The 22,523-nt window shown below is 37.7% G+C and overlaps 2 protein-coding genes and 1 long non-coding RNA gene across 3 annotated transcripts; 2 read left to right on the plus strand and 1 right to left on the minus strand.

The window, feature by feature from the left end:
* The first annotated feature begins 397 nt into the window (after positions 1 to 397).
* Positions 398 to 2,273, plus strand: LOC131016418 (CBL-interacting serine/threonine-protein kinase 14-like). The gene has a single exon (XM_057945116.1). It carries the CDS (start codon positions 846 to 848, stop codon positions 2,139 to 2,141), a length of 1,296 nt encoding a protein of 431 aa, XP_057801099.1. The 5' UTR covers positions 398 to 845; the 3' UTR covers positions 2,142 to 2,273.
* A 2,146-nt stretch (positions 2,274 to 4,419) lies between these two features.
* Positions 4,420 to 6,736, plus strand: LOC131018692 (uncharacterized). The gene is made up of 4 exons (XM_057947405.1): positions 4,420 to 4,597; positions 4,667 to 5,223; positions 5,509 to 5,593; positions 6,204 to 6,736. The coding sequence occupies exons 1-4, from the start codon at positions 4,420 to 4,422 to the stop codon at positions 6,734 to 6,736; spliced, it is 1,353 nt and encodes a 450-aa protein (XP_057803388.1).
* Positions 6,737 to 15,269: 8,533 nt separating this feature from the next.
* LOC131016420 (uncharacterized) lies at positions 15,270 to 17,789 on the minus strand. Its single transcript, XR_009098988.1, has 3 exons — positions 17,598 to 17,789; positions 16,054 to 16,116; positions 15,270 to 15,535 (listed from the first exon to the last, which is right to left on the minus strand). It is a non-coding gene; the product is annotated as an uncharacterized LOC131016420 (long non-coding RNA).
* Between the last annotated feature and the right edge of the window lie 4,734 nt (positions 17,790 to 22,523).

Below are 22,523 nucleotides of genomic sequence, written 5' to 3' on the forward strand. Positions count from 1 at the left end.
AATATAATATATTGCAACATATACATATAATATGTACGCTATTGAGAAATATAAAATCAATAACAAATATATATCTAATCACTAACATTCAATTAAAATAATTTATCGTATATAGATTATAATTTTTTTTTATCAGACATGTAAGTCTAATTTTTATCTAGAAAAAATAAATAATAAAATTTATTAATTTAGATTATATGTAATGTTAATATTATTATATATATATATATATACATTTATTATTAATTATATTTATTATGATTAATGAATCTTTATATAGAATGTAATAGTTAATTAATTAATAAATGATGAAGATTATATATGATAAATTTTGAAATGGGGAAATTTTAGATATGCCACATAGGTTAAGGCTTAATCCTATTATATACTCGATTTCACGTTGGGTTGACGTTAAAAAGATTACGTGGAATAAAATACAATTTAATTTGACACGGTAATTTCTGGACAAAAACTTTTAAATAAATAGTTGAGAGCCCAATCCCAATTGGCAAGCCTCATCATCAAATTCATCGTCCACTATTCTCATCATCTCTGCAAATCATTGCCCTTTTTATCGAATTTAATTTCTTTTCTTTCTCTCTCATCTTCTCACCTCCACCATCCCTCTCTATCGGCTTCCATAGCTGATCTTTTCTCTGTTCATAAACCAAATTCTCTGTTTCAAGGGTACAATCAACATAAACTTTTTCCTCTGAAAAAAAGGAAATATTCTCGATCAATTCTGAATTGGAATCAGTATCGAGCAAATTTTTGATTGCTCGACCAATTAATGCAAGACAGAGACGCGAGGGGCTATATTGGCGGCGCGATCTCTGGATCAAATCATGCCAGAGATCACCGGCGAGCATTCAAATTCAGTGTCGTCGATGGCGAGCAGCAGCAGCGGCGGAGAGGAGCTGAGCCGCAACCTCTTCAAAAAGTATGAGCTCGGGAGACTGCTGGGCTGTGGTGCGTTCGCGAAGGTGTACCACGCGCGCGTGATCCGCACCGGGCAGAGCGTAGCGATTAAAGCCATCAACAAGCAGCGGATTGTGAAGGGGAACCTCGCCGCCAACATCAAGCGGGAGATCTCTATCATGCGCCGCCTCCGCCACCCCCACATCGTCAACCTCCACGAAGTCCTCGCCACCAAGACCAAGGTCTACTGCGTCATGGAATTCGCCAAGGGCGGCGAGCTCTTCGCCAAGATCGCCAAAGGCAGATTCAGCGAGGATCTCAGCCGCAAGTACTTCCAACAGCTCATCTCCGCCGTCGATTACTGCCACTCTCACGGCGTCTTCCACCGCGATCTCAAGCCCGAGAATCTGCTCCTCGACGAGAATTGGGATTTGAGGATCACCGATTTCGGCCTCAGCGCCGTCACGGGCCAGACTCGACAGGACGGCCTGCTCCACACCCTGTGCGGCACGCCGGCTTACGTGGCGCCGGAAATCCTCGCCAAGAAAGGCTACTACGGCGCCAAAATCGACGTCTGGTCGTGCGGCGTAATCCTTTACGTCCTCAACGCCGGTTATTTACCGTTCAACGACACCAATCTAATGGCTATGTACAGGAAAATCTACAAAGGCGAATTCCGGTGCCCAAAATGGACCTCGCCGGAGCTCCGGCGCTTCCTCACCCGCCTACTAGACCCGAATCCGAATACCCGGATCACGGTCCACGAGATTCTAAAGGATCCGTGGTTTAAAAAGGGGTATAAAGAAATTAAACACCCAATTGATAAAGAGTTCGAATTCAAGGAATCCAGCGAGGAAGCGCGTTATTTCAACGCTTTCGACCTAATTTCCTACTCCTCCGGTGCGGATCTCTCCGGTTTGTTCGATTACCGCGTGAATTCGGAGATGTTCGTGTCGGACGAGTCGCCGGAGACGATTATCGAGGGGCTGGAAGCGGTGGCGGAGGAAGAGGGGATGGGAGTGGCAAAGAAGGGAATGGGGGTGCGGCTGCATGGGCAGAACTGTAAATATGTAATTATGGTGGAGATTAACCGGCTAACGGAACAACTGGTGGTGGTGGAGGTCAAAAGTAGTGGATTTGGACGTGATTTGTGGCAGGATAAATTCAAGCTTCGGCTTAATCATTTTGTTTACGAGCCGCAGCCGCAGGTATCCGGCCATTAACGGGGTTCGCAACTTGTAATATTCATTGCTGCACAATCATTCATTCCATTTAGGGATCTGTTAATTCGGTCGACGCACTCGATTTCAGACTTTTCTTTATTCGGGCTATTCGAGATTTTTATTTATTTTGAATTTAAAATTTCCAGCTAAAGGTGGATATTCAGGAATAGAGTTAGAGGAGATTAAAATGAATTTAGGAATGAAATGATAATAAGAATGAAATGAAATAAAATATATACTCCCTGGGTCCACCTATTAACTTTTCATTTGCCTCGAAAATTTTATCCACCAATTAACTTCTCACTCTCATTTTTGAACATATATACCATCATTTACTTTTTAAATTACTACACTTTACCAATTGGACCCACCACACTCTATCATTACTTGTCTTATTAATCCAATTTTGATGTTAATTAAATGGAGTAGAATATTTCGAATTTTCCAGTTTAATTTTTTTTTTGAATTTTTAGTTTTTTTATTTTCTGAAAAATTTATTTACAGTTTATCTATTTATTTATTTTCGAATTTCCAGTTTATTTATTTATTTATTTTCTGAATTTTCAGTTCATTTATTTATTTATTTTTGAATTTTCAGTTTATTTATTTTGTGAAAAATTTATTTTCAGTTTATTTATTTATTTATTTTCTGAAATTTCTGTTTATTTATTTATTTATTTTTGAATTTCCAGTTTATTTATTTTCTGAATTTCAGTTTATTTATTTTCTTATTTTCGAATTTTCAGTTTATTTATTTTCTGAAAAATTTATTTCCGGTTTATTTATTTTCCATTTTATTTATTATTTATTTTCTGAATTTTTCAGTTTATTTATTTCTTTATTTTCTGAATTTTCAATTTATTTATTTGTTTATTTCTTTATTTTCGAATTTTCAGTTTATTTATTTATTTTCTGAATTTTCAGTTTATTTATCTATTTATTTTCGAATTTTCAGTTTATTTATTTTCTGAAAAATTTATTTTCCAATTTTTATTTTAATTATGTTTCAGTTTTTAGTTTATTTAATTAAAGAGTAAAAAAGAAGAAGAAAGAAATAGCTTATAAAAAAAAAACTTGAAGTCAAGGCATTAAAATAGTGTCAAATAGCTAGTGAACGATTAGTAAAAGTAATCACAATACATTAACACTACCCTTTTAGTCTTTTACACCACGTTTTTCAGTTTTCTTAGTTTCCGTGCCGACCACTAAATGAGAAGTTGATTGGTGGACGGAGTGAGTAATTTCTATTGTTGGTATCTATTAGGAATGAATGGATAAGAATGATATAAAATAAATGCAACATATTATTATTATTATTATTATTATTATTATTATTATTATTATTATTATTATTATTATGATTATTATTATGATTATTATTATTATTATTATTATTTTACTATTAATATTACTTATTTATTTATTGTTATTACTTTTATATTATTATTATTATTATTATTATTATTATTATTATTATTATTAAAATTGTCAAAACAAAAAGTAGATAAACAAAGTTTCATTAAAAAAGAAAAAAAACAATTATTTTTTAGTAATTCCATAATCGTGGGAATACACTATACTATGGGAATTAGCATTCCATCGGAAATGATGATTCCCGTTACGCCGTACCAACCATAGAATTGAGAATGGACACACAAATGGTCATTCCATTCATGCATACCACCCATATAGGTGATTGGTATGATGGAATGGAATAAGGGTGGAATGGAATGGAAGTAGAATGAAATGAGGGTGGGAAATGAATGACAAATCTTAGGGATTTCTATGCTTGGTATGCACTAGCAATGAGGGAAATCTTATTATAGCACTCTTTCACAAAAACATAAGTTTATAGCCCTACATTATACTCCCTCCGTCCCAACATTCGTGGCTCAAAACTTTTAGGCACGGGTATTTAGGAGAGTTAAAGTAGTTGTAAAAGTAGTAGGGACCACAAGATTAAAGTATTTATTTCAATTATTTTATTCCTTAACCTTCTTTCTTAATAAAGTGGTTTCTAGCATAAACAAAAAAATAAAATCTGCAAGATGAATTAAAAGTATTTGGCGGCAGACTAAAAATAAGGCATCAACATATTGCAAAAAAAAGGCGCCAAATTTGCCAAAAAAGCTGTCAACCGAAATTTTCATTTCCTGCCAAATTTTTGAATTACAACAGAAGGCTTTCCCTCTACAAAATGCACAGCACATATTGTCTATAAAAAGTGTGTCATTGCACATTCTAAAATCATTATACCATTATATCTAAAAAATAAAAAATGAGGAGAAAAGATTTGACAAGTGAGGAGAGAGCTGGACTCATTCAATTCTTGATCATTGACAGCAAGAATGGCAAGCCACCACGAGGCAAAATGAAGGCTGCCGAGCTCAAGTTCGGTGTATCTCGGAGAACAGTTTGTCGTCTTTGGGCTGAGGCAAAGCAAAAACAACAACAAGGTTAGTTCATAAGTTCACAAAGCAGGAAAATATGTAGACCAAGGAGAAAAAAAGTTGAAATTGATCTAGAGCTAATTGCAAGCCTTGAGTTATCTAAAAGATCAACCATAAGAAGATTAGCTAGTGGCATCAACTGCAGCAAGAGTACTGTAGGGAGGTGGATAGATCAGGGGCTGATCAAGGCTCATACAAATGCTATAAAACTTGAACTTACAGCCCCAAATAAGCTGTCAAGAATGCGGTTTTGCTTAGAGCATATTGAGTATGACAGGCTGCTAGAGAAATTGCAGTTCAAGTGCATGCAAAACACTATCCATATCGATGAGAAGTGGTTCTACATCACCAAATCTTCTCACAGATTCTATTTAACTCCAGCAGAGGCTGAGCCACATAGAACTTGCAAGAGTAAAAAGTTTATCACAAAGGTAATGTTCTTATGCGCTGTGTGCCGACCAATTTTTGGTGAAGATGGGAGTGTTCTATTTGATGGAAAGATAGGCATATTCCCTTTAACAGAAATGGTACCAGCACAGAGGTCAAGCAAGAATAGGGAAGCAGGGACACTTGAGCAAAAGCCAATCCAGAGCATAACAAAACAAGTACTCAAAGACTGCTTCATCAAGAAGGTATGGCTAGGGCAGGAATTGTGCATGTAGGGGTGTGCATCGGTTCAAAACCGAACCGACCCGACCCAATATGTTTAAATCGAAACCGAACCGATAGGTCTAAAATCCAAACCGAACCAACCCACCAAAGCATATAAAACCGATCAAAACCGAACCAGCTGAAACCGATCGGTTTCGGTCGAAAACCGAACCGAACCGCAGAGGGGAGGTCTGCTGGCGGCAGAGGGGAGGCCAGGCCGGGGAGGTGGTGCCGCAGAGGTTTGTGCCGCTATAACAGTGGTGCAGGGGAGGGCGTCGACGCGGGCTGCTGCTGGATTGACGACATCGGCGCAGGCTGCTGCTGCTAGTCGCTGGGCTGAGGGGGAGGCCGGTGAGTGATGCCGGACGCGACGCCGCAGCTCGGGGAAGGGGGAGCCGAGAGCCAGATAGGTAGGGGGGTATCCGGAGAAGAGCAGATGGTGGGGGGGGATTAAGTTAGTAGGTCACTGTAGCAGGAGGAAATTAGGATTATGAAATAGGAAAAAAAGAATGGGGCAGCGCAGTGACTAACTTAGAGAATTAGGGTTTTCAAATTCAAATATAATAGTTAGAATATTTAATATGTTATTTATAATATATTTAATAAAATATATATATGTATGTATCGGTTCGGTTCGGTCCCAACCGAACCATGGAAGGGAAACCGAAACCGAACTGAAATTTGGTCGGTTTTCATATGCAAAAACCGAACCGAAAACCGACCCAAATATATATGAACCAAACCGAACCAAAAATGGTCGGTTCGGTCGGTTTTTTCTGTTCGGTTCGGTTTATGCTCACCCCTATGTGCATGTATTGTAAGTCTACAATGATAGGTGTTGAACTTATAGATGTTCTAGTGTAGTATGAATGCTTTTAATTAAGTTGTTGCTCTTCATTGGTGTTCTACTGCATTTTCAATATTGTGACAGCATAATTGTTAATGAAACAACTTGTTCCAGCCATTAAAGCCAAGTGGCCTTCATTTGCAAGCAAGACTATCTTCATTCAACAAGACAATGCTAGGCCACACATCAAGAATGATGACATAGAGTTTAGAGAGTGTGCATCAGCTGATGGTTTTAACATCAACATTGTACATCAGCCTCCAAACTCCCCTGATACTAACATTAATGACCTAGGGTGGTTCATGGCTATTCAAAGCCTGCGAACAGAGAGTGTTTGCTTTAATGTTGATCAACTAGTAAATGCAGTGGTTTCTTCATTCAATGAACTTGCACCAATGACATTGAATTTTGTTTTCCTAAGTTTGCAAGGTTGCATGATAGAGATAATGAAGGTGAAGGGACAGAATTGCTACAAACTGCCCCATATGAAGAAAGTGTCCATGCTAAGACAGGAGATACTTCCTTTATGTTTGGAAGTCCCCACAGAATTGGTGAAAGATTGCATATCTTATCTACGGGAGAAAGGTGAAGTGGAAGGCATTGAAGACCTAGAGCATCGCTTAGGTCTTCATCAAGCAACAGTTTAAGGCATTGAATCACAATTCAATGCCTTAATGTTACTTGAATAGTGCAAATGCAGTGTGGTTTTTTGGTTTTTTGAAAACAAATAGTGCAAATGCAGATCACAATTTTTGGTTTTTTGAAAATGAATAGTGCTTAAATCATCTTTTGAAAACTGACCAGTTTGTAAGGCAGTGTAATGTGAATGAATGCTTTAATTTTTGCACAAGATATGCTCTTATGTTTTGCACAGTTCTTGGGCAGCCACCAATACTACTTTACCTTGTAGAGTAGTGGGCATCATCCCATGAACAATTCAACATAAAAATCAGCACATATTCACCACCAAATAACCAACAAAATCAACATACATTCACCACCAAATTCACCACCATTCACCAACAAAATCAGCACACATTCACCACCAAATTCAGAACACAATAACCACCATTCACCAACCTAATCAGCACACATTCACCATAATTCACCTACAGCACACATTCATACTCACACATCTCAAGATAAATTCATAGTTGTGCACCAATTTTTTAGTATGAGTAATTTTTTATCATTTCAGATCCCAAATAAACCATCAACCCTAGTTCTCTCACATGCAGCCACATAATCACCAAAATCCAACAAGATTACAGTTTCAAATCAGCACACATTCACCAAAAACATGGAAGATCTCACCCAAAACAAGGCAGGAAGCAGTGTGGCGAGTAGTCTACGGTGGCCTTCGGATGCCGTGAGCCACCACTCGTCAGATTTCCCTCCCAATTCCTCCGTTTTGGCCCCTGATTCCTCCGATTTGACCCCTAATTTTGCCGCCAAATCTTTCAATTTGGCATCAGATCTAGGGGTTTCCTCGCTCAGAAAAACCGATGCCCATGATTCGTAACAGAGAAGATCAGTATATTGACCTAAATCAGGGGACAGAGTAAATGAGAGAGGTAAGGAGGGGGTTCCATACTTTCTGAGCCTTGCGGGACAAGGGCGGTGATAGATTGGAGGTCGAAGCGGAGGGGATGGACTCTCGTCGCACCTAAGCTCTCCTTCATGTTCAACCTCAGATGCACCGAGCCACGACTCCTGGGAGGCCGCCGTCAACACCTCTGACATGGAGAACGAGAAGTACACAGGCGGCGGATCGTCGATGAAGCCGAGCGAATCTTCGGTATCAGGGATGTACTCGTCGCTCAGATACTCTTTCCAAGGAAATGGACATTTCATCACTGCGATTAAGGGTAGCAATAGAGGCGGTAGAGGGCGGCGAAATTTAGGGTTTTGAACCACAGGAGGGCTGCGCATATGAGAGAGAAAGAGAGCATAGAGCGGCAGAGTGAATTGGGGAGGGGTTGGGTAGATTTAGGGTTTCTAATTATCTTTATATAGTGAACTTAATTAAGTTGTTAATAGTTCCCTAATTATGGCTCAAAAAAGAAACGAGCCAAGTAGCTTGGGACGGCTCAAAAAAGAATACGAGCCATGAATAATGGGACGGAGGGAGTAATAGATAAGTTATGTAGCCATTTTAAGTTTAAAAGACTATAACACCCTTTGACTTTTTTGTACTCGATGGTGTACTCGATGGCACCATCGAGTATACCATCGAGTACTCGATGGCGCCATCGTGTACACCATCGAGTACTCGTTGTGCCATCGTGTACACCATCGAGTACTTCGATTACTCGACAGTGTTGTAGAAAATCTTCATTTTTTTATTACTTGATGGTGTACACGATGGTGCCATCGAGTACTCGAAGTTTCAAAAAAGTCAAAGGATGTTATAGTCTTTTAAGCCTAAAATGGCTATATAACTTATCTATTATAAACTAGGGCTATAAAACTTATGTTTTAAACAAAATTGGCTATATGTGATAATTCCCACCACAAGGAATACCAAAGAAATGAAATTGTGATTCTTTGTTTAATTCAATTCCTATAATTGGTAGCTAGAAATAAAGTTTAGGAATAAAATGAAAATATTTTATTTTATTAATATATCTATCCATGTATATGATTGTGTAATGTGTTGCATCAATTTCAATCCACTGTTACGAACAAGGACGAGAGCGTGGATAGAGAGAGTGATTTGCGGGTCATGGGTGAAGAGCTAGAGGATCCGTTGGTTGAAACAGGGGAGGTCACAGCAGGGATTGTGAGTGAAGGGGAGAATGGACACCGAGCTAATGGCTGAGTCAACTGGGAAAGACTAACTCTTCAGGACACGTGGAAGCAAGAGAGAATCCAACGTGCCCAACTTATCTTTATTTAATTTCAGTATTTGTTTATGTTATGTAATTAGGTTGCTTTTGCCTTGGTCCCCACTTGTAGGCCTTGGTATTTAGTGTACGTGCATGGAGGATAAACCCTAAGAAAAATGAATTACTCTTCTTCTCATCTCGCCTCCCTTCTCTCCTAACTCTCCTTTACTTCTATCTTTCTTCTTACTATATCCATCGATCAAGACTACATTTTTATATTGAAATTGTTATCAATATTTTACAACGATTACATCCCTACAGAGATCTATTACATTGGTATATCAGAGCTTGGTTTTTGCTTCTATTTAGCAAAGATCGGCATGGCGGACGGTACGCGTGTCAAAGAGCTGCAAGAAGCGCATAAAAAACTGGATCAGCAAATGCAAGCAGAAACATTAAAAATGAATGTTAGTGAACATCAGTTGAAGGAGCAGATCAAAGGCCTTGATCTGAAGATAGACAGCAAGTATGATCAGATGGCTAAATCATTTGACGAAATCAAACATCATCTCCTGAGTTTGAACAAAGGGAAAGATACTGAGAGACCATCTATTCTGGGTCCAACGCCATTTACTGCAAGGAAAGAAGGTAATCCTTCTAAATCCAGTAATTTTTCTTTGGGATTTAAGTCAGATTACTCTAGTCAATCTGGTTCAAGTCTAGGAAACTCATTTCATAGAATTGATTTTCCTAAGTTTGATGGCACTAATCCTAGAGCTTGGATTATCAAGTGTAATACCTACTTTAAGCTATCGGCTGCTATATCTGATGAAAACATGGTCCAACTAGCTGTCCACAATTTTGAGGTAAAGCTCTCCAATGGCTACAGAATTTTGGTTGTGATCAACTGTTTGCTATTACTTGGGAGTAATTTCTGGAGGTGGTAGCCATTAAGTTTGATGATTTAAATGAAGGTAAGATAGTGATGGAATTCAAAAATCTCAAGCAAACAGGAAGCTATGATAGTTATGTGGAGAAGTTTGAAGAGCTCAGAGCATGCTTGCTACTGAGCAATAGCATGAGTTATGCTGAAGAATACTTTGTAGCTAGTTTCATTAGTGGGTTGTCTGATGAGATGCAAGGTTTCATGCTTTTGTTCAAACCAAAAACTCTTATGGAAGCTATTGAAATCGGCAAGCAACAACTATTTACTTTAGAAGCTTTATCTAAGGGAATCAAGCCAGCTCAAAAGCCATATCAGATGCAAGGGAATAATTATAAAAGACCCGATGCCACTGTGGTGCACAAGCCAAATACTCCTAACAGCACAAAGTCTTCAATCAAGTTATTAACTAGTGTGGAGATGGCGGCAAGAAGGGAGAAAGGGCTTTGCTATAACTGTGATGAAAAATATATATTTGGGCATAAGTGTAAACATAAGGTGTTTTACATGACTATGGATGAGGAACAAGAGTTAGCACATCTGCAACATGAAGATGAGGAAGTTGAAATTGTGTTTGGGAAGGACCAGCCACTTGATGAGGTGTATATGACTATGGAATCTTTGCTTTGCAACCCAAACTCTACCACTATGAAAGTTATAGGGGAAGTTGGTGGCAAGCAATTAAAGATACTTGTAGACACAGGGAGTACTCTTAGTTTTTTGAGAGAGGGCATGGCAAAAGAATTGGGTGTATCTTTTGAAAATGATCGGCCTATCATTGTTAAATCTGCTACCGGGCTTAAATTAATAAGCAAACAACGAGTTCATGATTTTACTTGGACCATCCAAGGCCATCAGTTTACTTTCTCACCTAGACTCTTGGGCAATGAAGGGTATGACTTAATTCTTGGCAGTGATTGGTTGAAGTTCTCAACACCTATTGGGCTAGACTATGACAACATGACTTTCACAGTGTTTACTGGGGGAAAGAAAGTTAAATTAAGGGCTGTCACAGATTCTGCTCAATTCCAGATGATAACTACAGATGGGTTATACCAGTTGATACACTACCACATCAATGATGTTGAGGAAATGTACCTGCTCTCGCCTCAGGGAAGTACTGATCCACACGCGGTTACCACACCTATCTCTGTCCTTTTGGAGGAGTATAAGGACATTTTTGATGAGCCACAGGGACTTCCACCCAAAAGAGGGGTTGAACACCATATTGTTCTCAAGCCTGGCAGTATGCCAAAACACCAATTTCCCTACAGAACAACACACAGCAATAAGGATGAGATTGAGAAGATAGTGAAAGAGTTACTGGATACTGGTATAATTCAAAACAGCAGGAGTCCTTTTGCTTCTCCTGCAATCTTGGTCAAGAAGAAGGATGGATCATGGAGGATGTGTATAGATTATAGGTATCTTAACTCACTCACTGTTAAACATGATTACCCTATTCCAATCATTGATGAATTGTTGGATGAGTTGCATGGGGCTAGCTACTTCTCCAAGCTGGATTTAAGATCAGGATACTTTCAGATATTAATGAGGGAAGAAGATAGGTATTTAACAGCCTTTAGCACTCACCATGGGCATTTTGAATTCTTGGTGATGCCCTTTGGCCTCTGTAATGCTCCAGCAACTTTTCAGTCTTTAATGAATCAGGTATTTCAGCCCTATTTAAGAAAGTATGTGTTGGTTTTCTTTGATGACATCCTAATCTACAGTCAAAGCTATGAGGAACATCTAGCACATCTCAAGGCAGTGTTGGAGGTACTCAGATTTAACATTTTATATGCCAAAATGAGTAAGTGTCAGTTTGGGGTGCAAAGTATTGAATACTTGGGCCATATTATCTCAAAAGATGGGGTAACTACTGATCCGCAGAAGATGGAAAGCATGCTCAACTGGCCCATGCCTAAGACTTTAAAACAGCTAAGAGGGTTTCTAGGGCTGACTGGGTACTACAGGAAGTTCATCAGACATTATGGTTTGATCAGCAAACCCCTTACTGAACTCTTAAAGAAAGACGGTTTTAAATGGTCTCCTGAAGCCACTAAAGCTTTTGAAGATTTGAAACAAGCTATGACTTCAGCACCAGTGTTAGCACTTCCTGACTTCACTCAACCTTTTACATTGGAAACTGATGCCAGTGGGGTGGGGGTGGGAGCTGTTTTAATGCAAAATCAGAGACCCATTGCTTATATGAGCAAAGCCCTGTGCTCTAAGAACCAAATGCTTTTAGTCTATGAAAGGGAATTCCTAGCCGTGATCATGGCTGTTTAGAGGTGGAAATCTTACCTACAAGGTCATAAATTCTTCATTAGAACTGACCAGCAGGCATTAAGACACCTATTGGATCAAAAGGGTGGATTACCAAACTATTGGGGCTGAACTATGAGATTCAATATAGAAAGGGAGTTGAAAACAAAGCTGCTGATGCTTTATCAAGATATCCTAGAGAGAAAAATGATTGTTGCTCTCTTACCACTGTCACACCTGTGTGGATGCAAAGAGTCAAGCAAAGCTATGAAGGGGATGCATACTATTCACAAATCCTCATCTCTAAGCCTATTGATCCATCTACTTATGTTGATTACACTGTGGCTGCAGGGATTATTCAATACAAAGGGAGAGTAGTAATAGGATCGACTACTGACCTCAGGCAAACTATTTTAAGTGAGGTGCACAGCACACCCTTTGGAGGGCATTCTGGCATATGGGGGACTTACTCGAGGCTCAAATCTTTCTTCTACTGGCCTCATATGAAAAAAGATGTGGAGTCAATGGTACAACAGTGTGATGTTTGTCAACGGAACAAAGCTGAACATGTGCATTATCCAGGTTTACTCCAACCTCTACCTATACCTGACAAGTTTTGGACTCATATTACTATGGATTTCATTGAAGGCCTACCTAAATCTTTTGGGAAGGATGTCATTATGGTGGTTGTGGATAGATTGAGCAAGTATGCTCATTTTTTAGCCCTATCCCACCCTTTGACAGCTCAAACTGTAGCTAGGCTGTTTATGGACCATGTTTATAAACTACATGGACCTCCAATCAGTATTATTTCTGACAGGGATAAGGTCTTCACTAGCCAGTTTTGGAGAGAGCTTGTTTAAGACTATGGGAACTAAATTGGAGATGACAACAGCATACCACCCTCAATCAGATGGGCAGACGGAGAGAGTAAACCAGTGTTTGGAGGGGTATCTAAGATGTATGGCTGGTGCTACTCCTAAGCATTGGGTCAAGTGGCTGTCTCATGCTGAGTATTGGTACAATACCAACTATCACAGCAGCTTAAAGTGTTCTCCTTATCAGGCTCTCTACGGTTTAACACCCCCTCATACCGGTTTAGGCGCCTATCTGAGTTCTCCAAATCTGGAAGTAAAAGAGTGGCTTTCTCAAAGGCAAGCTATGGTTAGTGTATTGAAGAAAAATTTGAGCTTGGCTCAGGAACGCATGAGTTTTTATGCTAACAAAACACGGACTGAACGAAGTTTTGAGAAAGGGGATTTTGTTTACCTAAAGTTGCAACCATACCGGCAGAACTCCGTCATTTTGAGAAGAAATCTGAAGCTGGCTGCGAAATATTATGGTCCCTACCAGATTGAAGAGAAAATTGGTGAAGTTGCGTACAGGTTAAAGCTTCCCGAGTCTTCGAAAATACACCCAGTATTTCATGTTTCATTACTCAAAAAATGTGTGGGAAAGAATATTGTACCTTCAATGGAGATTCCTGATGTCGACACGGAAGAACACTTCAAGATGGTTCCTTTTTCTGTGCTGGAATACCGCACTATCTCTAGGAATGGGAAGTCCGTCCAACAAGCTTTGGTTCAGTGGACAGAAAAGGGTGCTGACACTGCTGAGTGGATAGATCTGGAAATTCTTCGCCGGAAGTTCGCTATTGCTGATCCTTGCGGTCAAGGATCTGAAAATCCGGGGGGTAATATTACGAACAAGGACGGGAGCGTGGATAGAGAGAGTGATTTGCGGGTCATGGGTGAAGAGCTAGAGGATCCGTTGGTTGAAACAGGGGAGGTCACAGCAGGGATTGTGAGTGAAGGGGAGAATGGACATCGAGCTAATGGCTGAGTCAACTGGGAAAGACTAACTCTTCAGGACACGTGGAAGCAAGAGAGAATCCAACGTGCCCAACTTATCTTTATTTAATTTTAGTATTTGTTTATGTTATGTAATTAGGTTGCTTTTGCCTTGGTCCCCACTTGTAGGCCTTGGTATTTAGTGTACGTGCATGGAGGATGAACCCTAAGAAAAATGAATTACTCTTCTTCTCATCTCGCCTCCCTTCTCTCCTAACTCTCCTTTACTTCTATCTCTCTTCTTACTATATCCATCGATCAAGACTACATTTTTATATTGAAATTGTTATCAATATTTTACAACGATTACATCCCTACAGAGATCTATTACATCCACATATTAGATCATTTCTTATATAAAGTTGATAATATTTTATTTTTTAAAAAATATTTTTTTATTTTAAAAAATATTTTTATATTTTGAGTAAATAATAATAATAATAATAATAATAATAATAATAATAATAATAATAATAATAATAATAATAATAAAAATGCATGTTTCATACAAATATACATGTCAAGCACATAAATTTAAAAGGATTAAGAATGAAATGGAATGACTAATATCATGGTAGGTGGAAGGAAAGGTGATTTCCATATATGTAGGAATGGTGATTGATTACAAATGAAATGATGATTCCTACCAAAAAAATATACCAAGCAAAAGAATGGAATGAAGGTAGGAATCGACATTCCATTCCCACCTTCATTCCATCATACCAATCACCTTAAACTTCGAGTTGACCGTCAAGTCAAATTGTTTTTTCTCCGCAACACTTCACTTGGTTTAGTTGTTTTTGATACAATTATTTTGAATAGTAACATCATAGTGTAAGATGTTGTTTGGTAAGTAGGATAAGACCATGATAGGGAACATAGTTATGATTACTAGGTGTAGTATATTAAATGGGTAATAAGAAAGCCCGAGATAAGATTGCGGCCTGGGATAAAATAGTATTCTTCTTTACATAAGAAATTGGTCCAGGGGAATCCGATAGTTACTGCATCGTTGAACAGTAACCATGAAAGGAAACTTGATTACCCTCTTACTGTGGAAGTAGTTTTCTGTTGCAGCCCGATCTCAACGCTAATAATAGCGGAGTCCGAGTATCGATACGACTATAATAAAAGAATAAAAAGACAAGAAGAACTAGATTGAACATCATGCGGAAGCTCACATCAAAGCATGCTAAGGCAAGGCATCATAGATCAACTCAAGGGTATAAACGTCAACATCGTCATATCTCCATAACTATCATGAATCTCGAAGACAGATACAAACGAGGTATAGCTCAATATTCATAAGGTATCATAAAATTCAGAGTCTCGCAGCAAAAGGTGAATCGATCATATGTATAAGGACATATAATCGCGAGTAAATTGCTTGATTAAAAAGAAAACAATGTATCTCATCATTAAGGTTTTATCAACATTCAAAAGGAAAGCAAAGTGTATCATCGTTAGGACTCTATCAAAAAAAGGAAAGCAGCAAAGAAAATTCATCAACAAAACAATCCCCGCCAGCACCAGTCCAATCTCGCTCCATCGCTTAGCCTGCATATTTAGAAATACATGCAGGGCGTGAGTATATAATACTCAGCGGGCAAACGCCGAAAAATAAGAAAAGTTGCTCTTAGAGCTATAAGTTTGAAACTTGTCAAATCTCAGCAATACACAGGAATAAATTTAGCATAAATGAACCTGTGTAAGCAGTTTTTAATAATCATGACATCATAAAGAAACGACTGCAGTCAAAGATCTCAACATGTATGCACCACATCTACAACTCATCATCATCAAAGGTACTGAGAAGTAGGCCTCCCTCTCAAGTACCGTGACCGGCCGACCCGAAGACGGCTCACAGTCACCTCTGTGCACAAAATCCCGCTTATGGCAGGACCGAATTCGTCTCATCTCATCAGTAGAGGGTAACATACAGGCTCAACATCAAAAATTGGCAAGTCAAACAGTTTTGAAACATCTTTTATCTCAAAACATTTAATAAACTCATATCGTCATCAAATCATTTTAGAAAGCTCATATGATATAAGAATACTCAAAATATTGCCCACCTGAAGTCCTTTGCTCAAGCTTGGAAAGAAAACAGGCGACTTACTTCTTCGTCTCGCTCGGGCCTTCATATATCATCATCATCGTCATCGAAGGTTCATGTGATAAAATAAACCTCAGTTAGAAACTCATTTACTAAAATCCAATCTCGTCTCAAGCTATAACTATTCACTCATCTTCTATTTACCCAGATAAATCTCAATCCCTAGGTATACTTAACTCCTAAGGATTCACAAGTCCTACTCTCGACTTAACACTCAACTCGGATTAAACTCATAGCAATCAAGCACATAGACATGCATAAGCACTATAAGCATACAAGTTCACACATAGACATGTCACAAATAAACATCATTATGCATTTTCACAAATTAAAGACTTCACCAGATTCACTACAGAACTCTACTGGGGTCGAAACTCATATCATTGGAAACCTCTTTGAGTCTAGTTTCATTTAAAAAAAAGTAGGATGCAAAACTCCAAGTATTTTAGGAGATATGACTATTTTCCTACAGTCTACCATATTCGGCAGTTTTGAGCAATTGAAAACTTTGATTTTTGAAAAATTAGTAAACGTTGCCGAAAATGCTTGAAATTTTACTAGTATGCTCAAGACTCTCATATATACTTATCATAAAATTTTCATGATTTTTGGGTAACAATAACTTCACGAAACTAGTAGGTACAAAAGAGTTGCAAAACGACTCCACAATCAACAAACAAGCAAACATTTGACTCATTAGACTCAGCTCGGTGGCCAGAGCAGAGATTACTCGGTAGCCAGAGTAGTGTGAGTTCAACAGACAGAGCAGAATCAGCTCAGACGCCAGAGCAGAATAGCTCGGCAGAGCAGAGAAGAATAATTCGTCAGAGCAGAGTAGCTCGGCAGAGTAGAGCAGAATGACTCGGCAGAGCAGAGTAGTCATTAATAAGTGGAGACCAGAGCTACCCCAAAAATATTTTTCTTAAACCAAAGCACAAAAGACATGAAATTCCCGATTTTTGATAAACTAGACTTTTCGAAACTTCACAAATGTAAATGAAACATTACTCTAACCTTAGATCTATCATTTTAGGTCACTTAATCACATACATGAATCATCAATTAACCATTTAAAGCATAGAGACACATATACCTAATTTTCATCAAACTAACTCATTCCAAAATTCCATCCATCACTTCCAATCATCAATCCAATCCATCAATTATCATGTTCATCATCTCATAAGCTCATACTCATCATCAATTTATTATTCAAACCATAAACTCAAAGATCTCCCAATTTTTAGTCAAACTAAACTATGCAAAAATTTGCATCACAAGACCAAGCTTTGCAATACACACATCAATCATCTCAAAACACATCATTAAACATATTTCTCATCCAAATTTAAGAAAAGAACAAGAAAGATTTTTGAAGGGGAAAAACTCCATATTTTCGAAAATCTCACAAAAGGGGTGAGGGGGTGTTTTCTTGCTTCAATCATGCATATACACACATATCTAACTCAAATATGATTAGATCTAGAGATATTTAACACTTACTCAAGAACTTTAAGAAAAGTAGAATTTCTTCTCTCTAATCTTCAAGCTCAAAACTCTACTAATCTCTTTGAATCAAGTATAGAAAGTGTTTAGGGCTTGATTTAGTGAAGGATTATTGCATAGAAGTGATTTTAGGAAAGCTTGGAAGGTTTCTCTAATCGTGATCAATGGAGGAAAGAGAAAGAAATTGAGAGAGAGAGAGTGATGGGGGAACGAAAATGATGGTGTGAGGGAGAGTGAGATAAGTTTTTGTTTTGTCTTGTCAATTAAGAATAATTAGGGACAAAACACTATTCACTCATTAATGCATTGTCTCCCCAAAATCTCTACTAAATCTCTACACTTGTCCAAAAGAAAAAAAATAAGCACATGACTTAGGAATTAATAATCTCATTGGGAATTATATGGTGTAGGAACTTAAGTCATGGAAAATTAGTCACTAATTTATGACATGTTATAGCACAAAACTCTTGTGACCAAAATTAAAACAAATATAGCACTAATATTAGTGCACTCACTCAATCAATTAATGACATCATCATAGAAAAAAATAATTTGAAAAATATTTTGTTTGGAAAAAAATTCATAAACCGGCATTCTTTGATTTCTCGGTAAAAAATTAATCTCATTTGTTTTGAAAACTCAAAATAAAACTCACGTGCTATCATTCTCAAGAAAAAAAAATCATAATCACTCAATCATGAATGCACACGTAACAAAAAGTCACATAATCAATCAAACAATTAGTCTCACATAACATCATGTCAAAAACAAATGACATTCAAAGTTAAACAAATCATCTCTTCTCTATAGGGGTTCTCGCTCTTTTTCTCAACTCCATTTCTAACTCGTTGTTCCTATTAACATAATAGGTCAGTCAGTCTCACCGGTAGTTCTATATCCGGTCTCGGAAATATAATATAATCTCTTCTCAATTCAATCAACACCTCTATCTCAACTCGTTTTCTCAAAGCTATTCACTTTCTAACTCCGTCATTGGTTCTAACAACTCATATCTCTATCTATAAAGAAACCCTGTCTCATCTAAGATAATAAAAAATCTAACATCTCAATATCTCAGTACCCTAAATAGTGTCTTGGCACTATTTCTAATAAGGAAAAGTACGGGGTGTTACATTTTCGTTGCCGCCTGATAGAGGCAGAATCTTCCTTTATTATTTAGTGTAGTGAATCGAGTAGTTGGGAGTGGGGAAGCAAGCGAAGGCAACAAGGATTTGTGTGTTTGGCGGGGAGAGACACGCAGAGGATTTTCACTTTTCTTATGTGTGTATGTGAGGGGTGGGGGATATTGGATTTGATTATTGCATGAAATGAAGATGGAAAAAAGTTTACAGTGGGTACAAAAGTAAATACTCCTATATTTTAATTATTTCGATTCATTCTTTAGGCTTGTATTCTGGCACTATATGCCCTGCACATTGCAAATAGGCAATCACAAAATTTTGTTGATATATTCCTTCATTCCAAATTAATTATGGATTTTTTGTTAATATTTTTCATTATTCCAAATTAACTATGAAAAATACAGCTTTTTCTTACCTTCACTGCAACACGCGCGCGCGGGGACGAAGGTTTGATTTGGGTTGCGGCTTTGGTGTCGTGTTGGAGGAAGGGGAATGGGGTTTAGATTTGGGTTGTGGCATTTATTGTAGTGAAAAATCGATTATTTAAACCAGAAATAGACCAAGTTAAGTAAGACAATTCTAAAAAGAATATAGGTACTAGACTTAGTGCGATTATAACACTAAAACTGGATTAACAACGAGATAAGTTCTAAATAGCTGACACTATTAAGAACAAGATCTTAAAAAATTGTTATTTCTAAATTTATATTAATTATATTGTCCATGCGAGCTTTATTATGCATTGCTTTGATTTATCATGGTGATGATTATTATAACCGTCCACGAAAAGATGTCCTAAGGGAGGGTGGTGACACGTGTTTTAACAAAACTTGTATTGTTTATTTACTGAGTGGAGAAAGTGAAAAAGTTAATTAACACAAGTTAGTGAGTGGAGATAGGGACCCACAAATTATTACTAAAAATACATTAGGACTTCTTTTTGTTGATAGATCAAAATGATAAATTAAGACATCTTTCGTAGACTGAGAGAGTAATAGTTTCGATAGTTTGGGGCGCAGTTGATAATTTACTATCAAGAATGTTGGTATATTACTATATAAAAAATCGTGTCTCGATGCATTGAGTTGATGATGTTCCCTCGAGTTACTCATATGGTTTATCATACTAGAAACCAAGTCGGTTGGAATTAATTCCAAATATAATAATTATGTTAGAGCAGCTATAACATTGAATAGTAGACTAATTACCTAAAGCAGTCAATAAGCTTAAATTAATTAATGGACATGCGCTCTCTTAAACACGAAGAATAATTAAATAAAAATGAGTCATATTCGTATTATGGATAATGATAGATAGTGAAATATTAAATTATTCTTTAATGGAATGAATTAATAATAATAGACTAAATTTAAGTTGGGATCAACTTAAGATAATTGAAGTCTATCAAGAGATCTAATCCTAATCCACCTAGGAATTCCTATCCTGAGCCCATCACCACCTAAATAGGGGAGAAGGAGCACATAAATTAATATACCAGAGAAGTAGAAAAATCGCCCCCTAGTATAGAGTTGTCGAATTTTTTGGTCTTTAGTTTCCTGTAGTTTTATGCTTGTCTCCTTACTATTAGGCTTGTTAGTTCGTTGTCCATCCAACGTTCAAGTTATAGGAGTTAATAAGTTAGAAGATTCATTTGTTTAATCTGTAGCTGATAAATTTTATTCAAAGGCCAATATATACTACATAAAGGCATGTAACTTGTTGGGAAAATTCTATATTTAGATAAAATGCCAAAACCCAATGATGGAACCTTGCTGATGACCAAAACATAGCTTATGAATATTACAAGTATTATAAGCTGGCGAAGTTTACTAAAGAAGTCGAAGGCTGCAAGACCAAGCTGAAGATCCAGCTACAGACCCAGGCTGATGGGAAAATCCTAGCCTGAAGGATCAACAATGCGTCTGAGCTGATTAGGGTTCGTGCTGAGGCCACAAAGCACGAGGACTTTGCTGCTCTTAATGCTAAGTTGATGGAAGCATCAATTTAACCTAGCAGACTAATTAAAGGCACAACATGCTGACTCATGCTCAAATTCATTCATGTCACGTCAGCCCTTTGGTTCAAAGGCTCAAAGCAAAGTCAGCGCATATACACTTGCGAATATTAAATGGCTCTTAATATGTATTAAATGTGAATCTCATTTTTTAGAATAAACTACAAGGATGACTGCTGAACGTCAAGATTAAGTACAGATGTGCATATCTTTCATCTCAGCCATTCCTTGCTAAAACGAGAAGATTCAAAGAGAACAACAAATCAAAATTTGAAGAAGGCTTTGTCTAATGTCTAGATTCATTCTTCGTACTATATATACATCGAAAGAAACAGATGTGTGGAGGCGGTGATGGAAAATATAAAGTTGTTGTGTATAGTTAGGATACATCCTTAGAAACCAACAAAATTTCATCAATGGAAATTAGACATTCATTAATTCCAAGTAAATAACTTGTGAATACATTTATAGTTCGAAGAATGGGCATTTATAATGTAATCATCCTAAGCCTACCACTGAACACACTAATCTTCAGAATCTATTTTTCATTGTAACACTGTGTTCATTGTAACCTTTCACCAAGTTATAAAGACGAAGTAAAGAAGTAAGGAGAAATCGACAGGTATGCTTCGATTGAGAAGTCTGAAACTAGACGTAGAACTGTATCACAACCGCGTTAATTGCCAATGGGATTGCAACCATGGAAATTGCTAAGGTACGGGACTGCAACCGTGTAAATTGCTAAGTAACGTGATTGCAACCATGAAAATTGCTAAGTCAAGGTTCAGGATTGTGGATGTAGGAGGAGTTGCTCCAAACCACGTAAAAATATTTGTGTTGTACTTAAGTTTTCTTCTACTCCATGTTTATGCTCATTTTTAGTGTCTGTTTAAATTTAGGATATGTCGTTTTTCCTTTGTTTTAGTCCGTGTCTTGTGCCTGAGAGGACATAGTTCTGGGGAGAGCCCGTTCTTTGGGCATATGGTGCAGGTAAGGCATAATGCTATTATGTCTCGAGAGAGAAGCACAGATATGAAGCGAAGGTGTTGTGGGGAACAAGCAACCGAATTTGAAGTATGATTTCAGTTTTAGTATGATTTTCTTTATGTGCTTTGCCTTTGTTGTTTTCAATTATGTCTAGCTAAATTTATAATCTAATCATGGCAAGATGAATTAAACATGAACACTTAAACTCGAGAGGTCTAAATGGGCATAATAATTGCATGTGTATGTTCCCGATACACTAGGTTTGATTCAAAACGGTTTGGACAACTTGATTAATTAACTAATCAATAATCAATTAAGAGGTTTTGACCAAAAGTAACCTTTGGGAATAAGGCGAAAGAAATTTTCGCCCTCCAAAGAGTACAACTGGTGTTGGAGTCGCGATTAGTGGATGAATTCCATGTAAGGGTCGAATTGAGTCTTTCTAAATCTGAATGAATTGGGTCTTGACAATTTTCGTTCCCTAGGGTTTCTAGGGTTTCTATTCTCTAGACGTCTAGGGTTTCTATTCTCTTCCAAGAGTGTTTCGTGTCTAGGGTTTTCCCTCCTCCGTCGATGGCCAACCCGTCTTTCTTTTATTTCCCTGCTCCTCTTTCCCCTCTCTTTCCTCCCGTTTGTTTTCCTTTCCCATGGTGGTAGTCTGATGAGCCCATGTTTGTGCTCATTTTTCATGTCTGTTTTAGATCTAGATCGAGTCTTTTTCCTTTGTTTTGTTAGAGTCAATCGCCTGGGAGGGCGTAGTTCCAGGGCAGACCCGTTCTT

The sequence above is a fragment of the Salvia miltiorrhiza genome, chromosome 3 (assembly GCF_028751815.1).
Source record: "Salvia miltiorrhiza cultivar Shanhuang (shh) chromosome 3, IMPLAD_Smil_shh, whole genome shotgun sequence".
Classification (NCBI taxonomy): domain Eukaryota; kingdom Viridiplantae; phylum Streptophyta; class Magnoliopsida; order Lamiales; family Lamiaceae; genus Salvia; species Salvia miltiorrhiza.

Coding starts and splice junctions, on each gene's coding strand:
- LOC131016418 (XM_057945116.1), top strand. CDS start 846: ATGCCAGAGATCACCGGCGAGCATTCAAATTCAGTGTCGTCGATGGCG.
- LOC131018692 (XM_057947405.1), top strand. CDS start 4,420: ATGAGGAGAAAAGATTTGACAAGTGAGGAGAGAGCTGGACTCATTCAA. Junction 4,598..4,666: donor AAAGCAAAAACAACAACAAG/GTTAGTTCATAA, acceptor AAATTGATCTAG/AGCTAATTGCAAGCCTTGAG. Junction 5,224..5,508: donor AAGACTGCTTCATCAAGAAG/GTATGGCTAGGG, acceptor ACAGTGGTGCAG/GGGAGGGCGTCGACGCGGGC.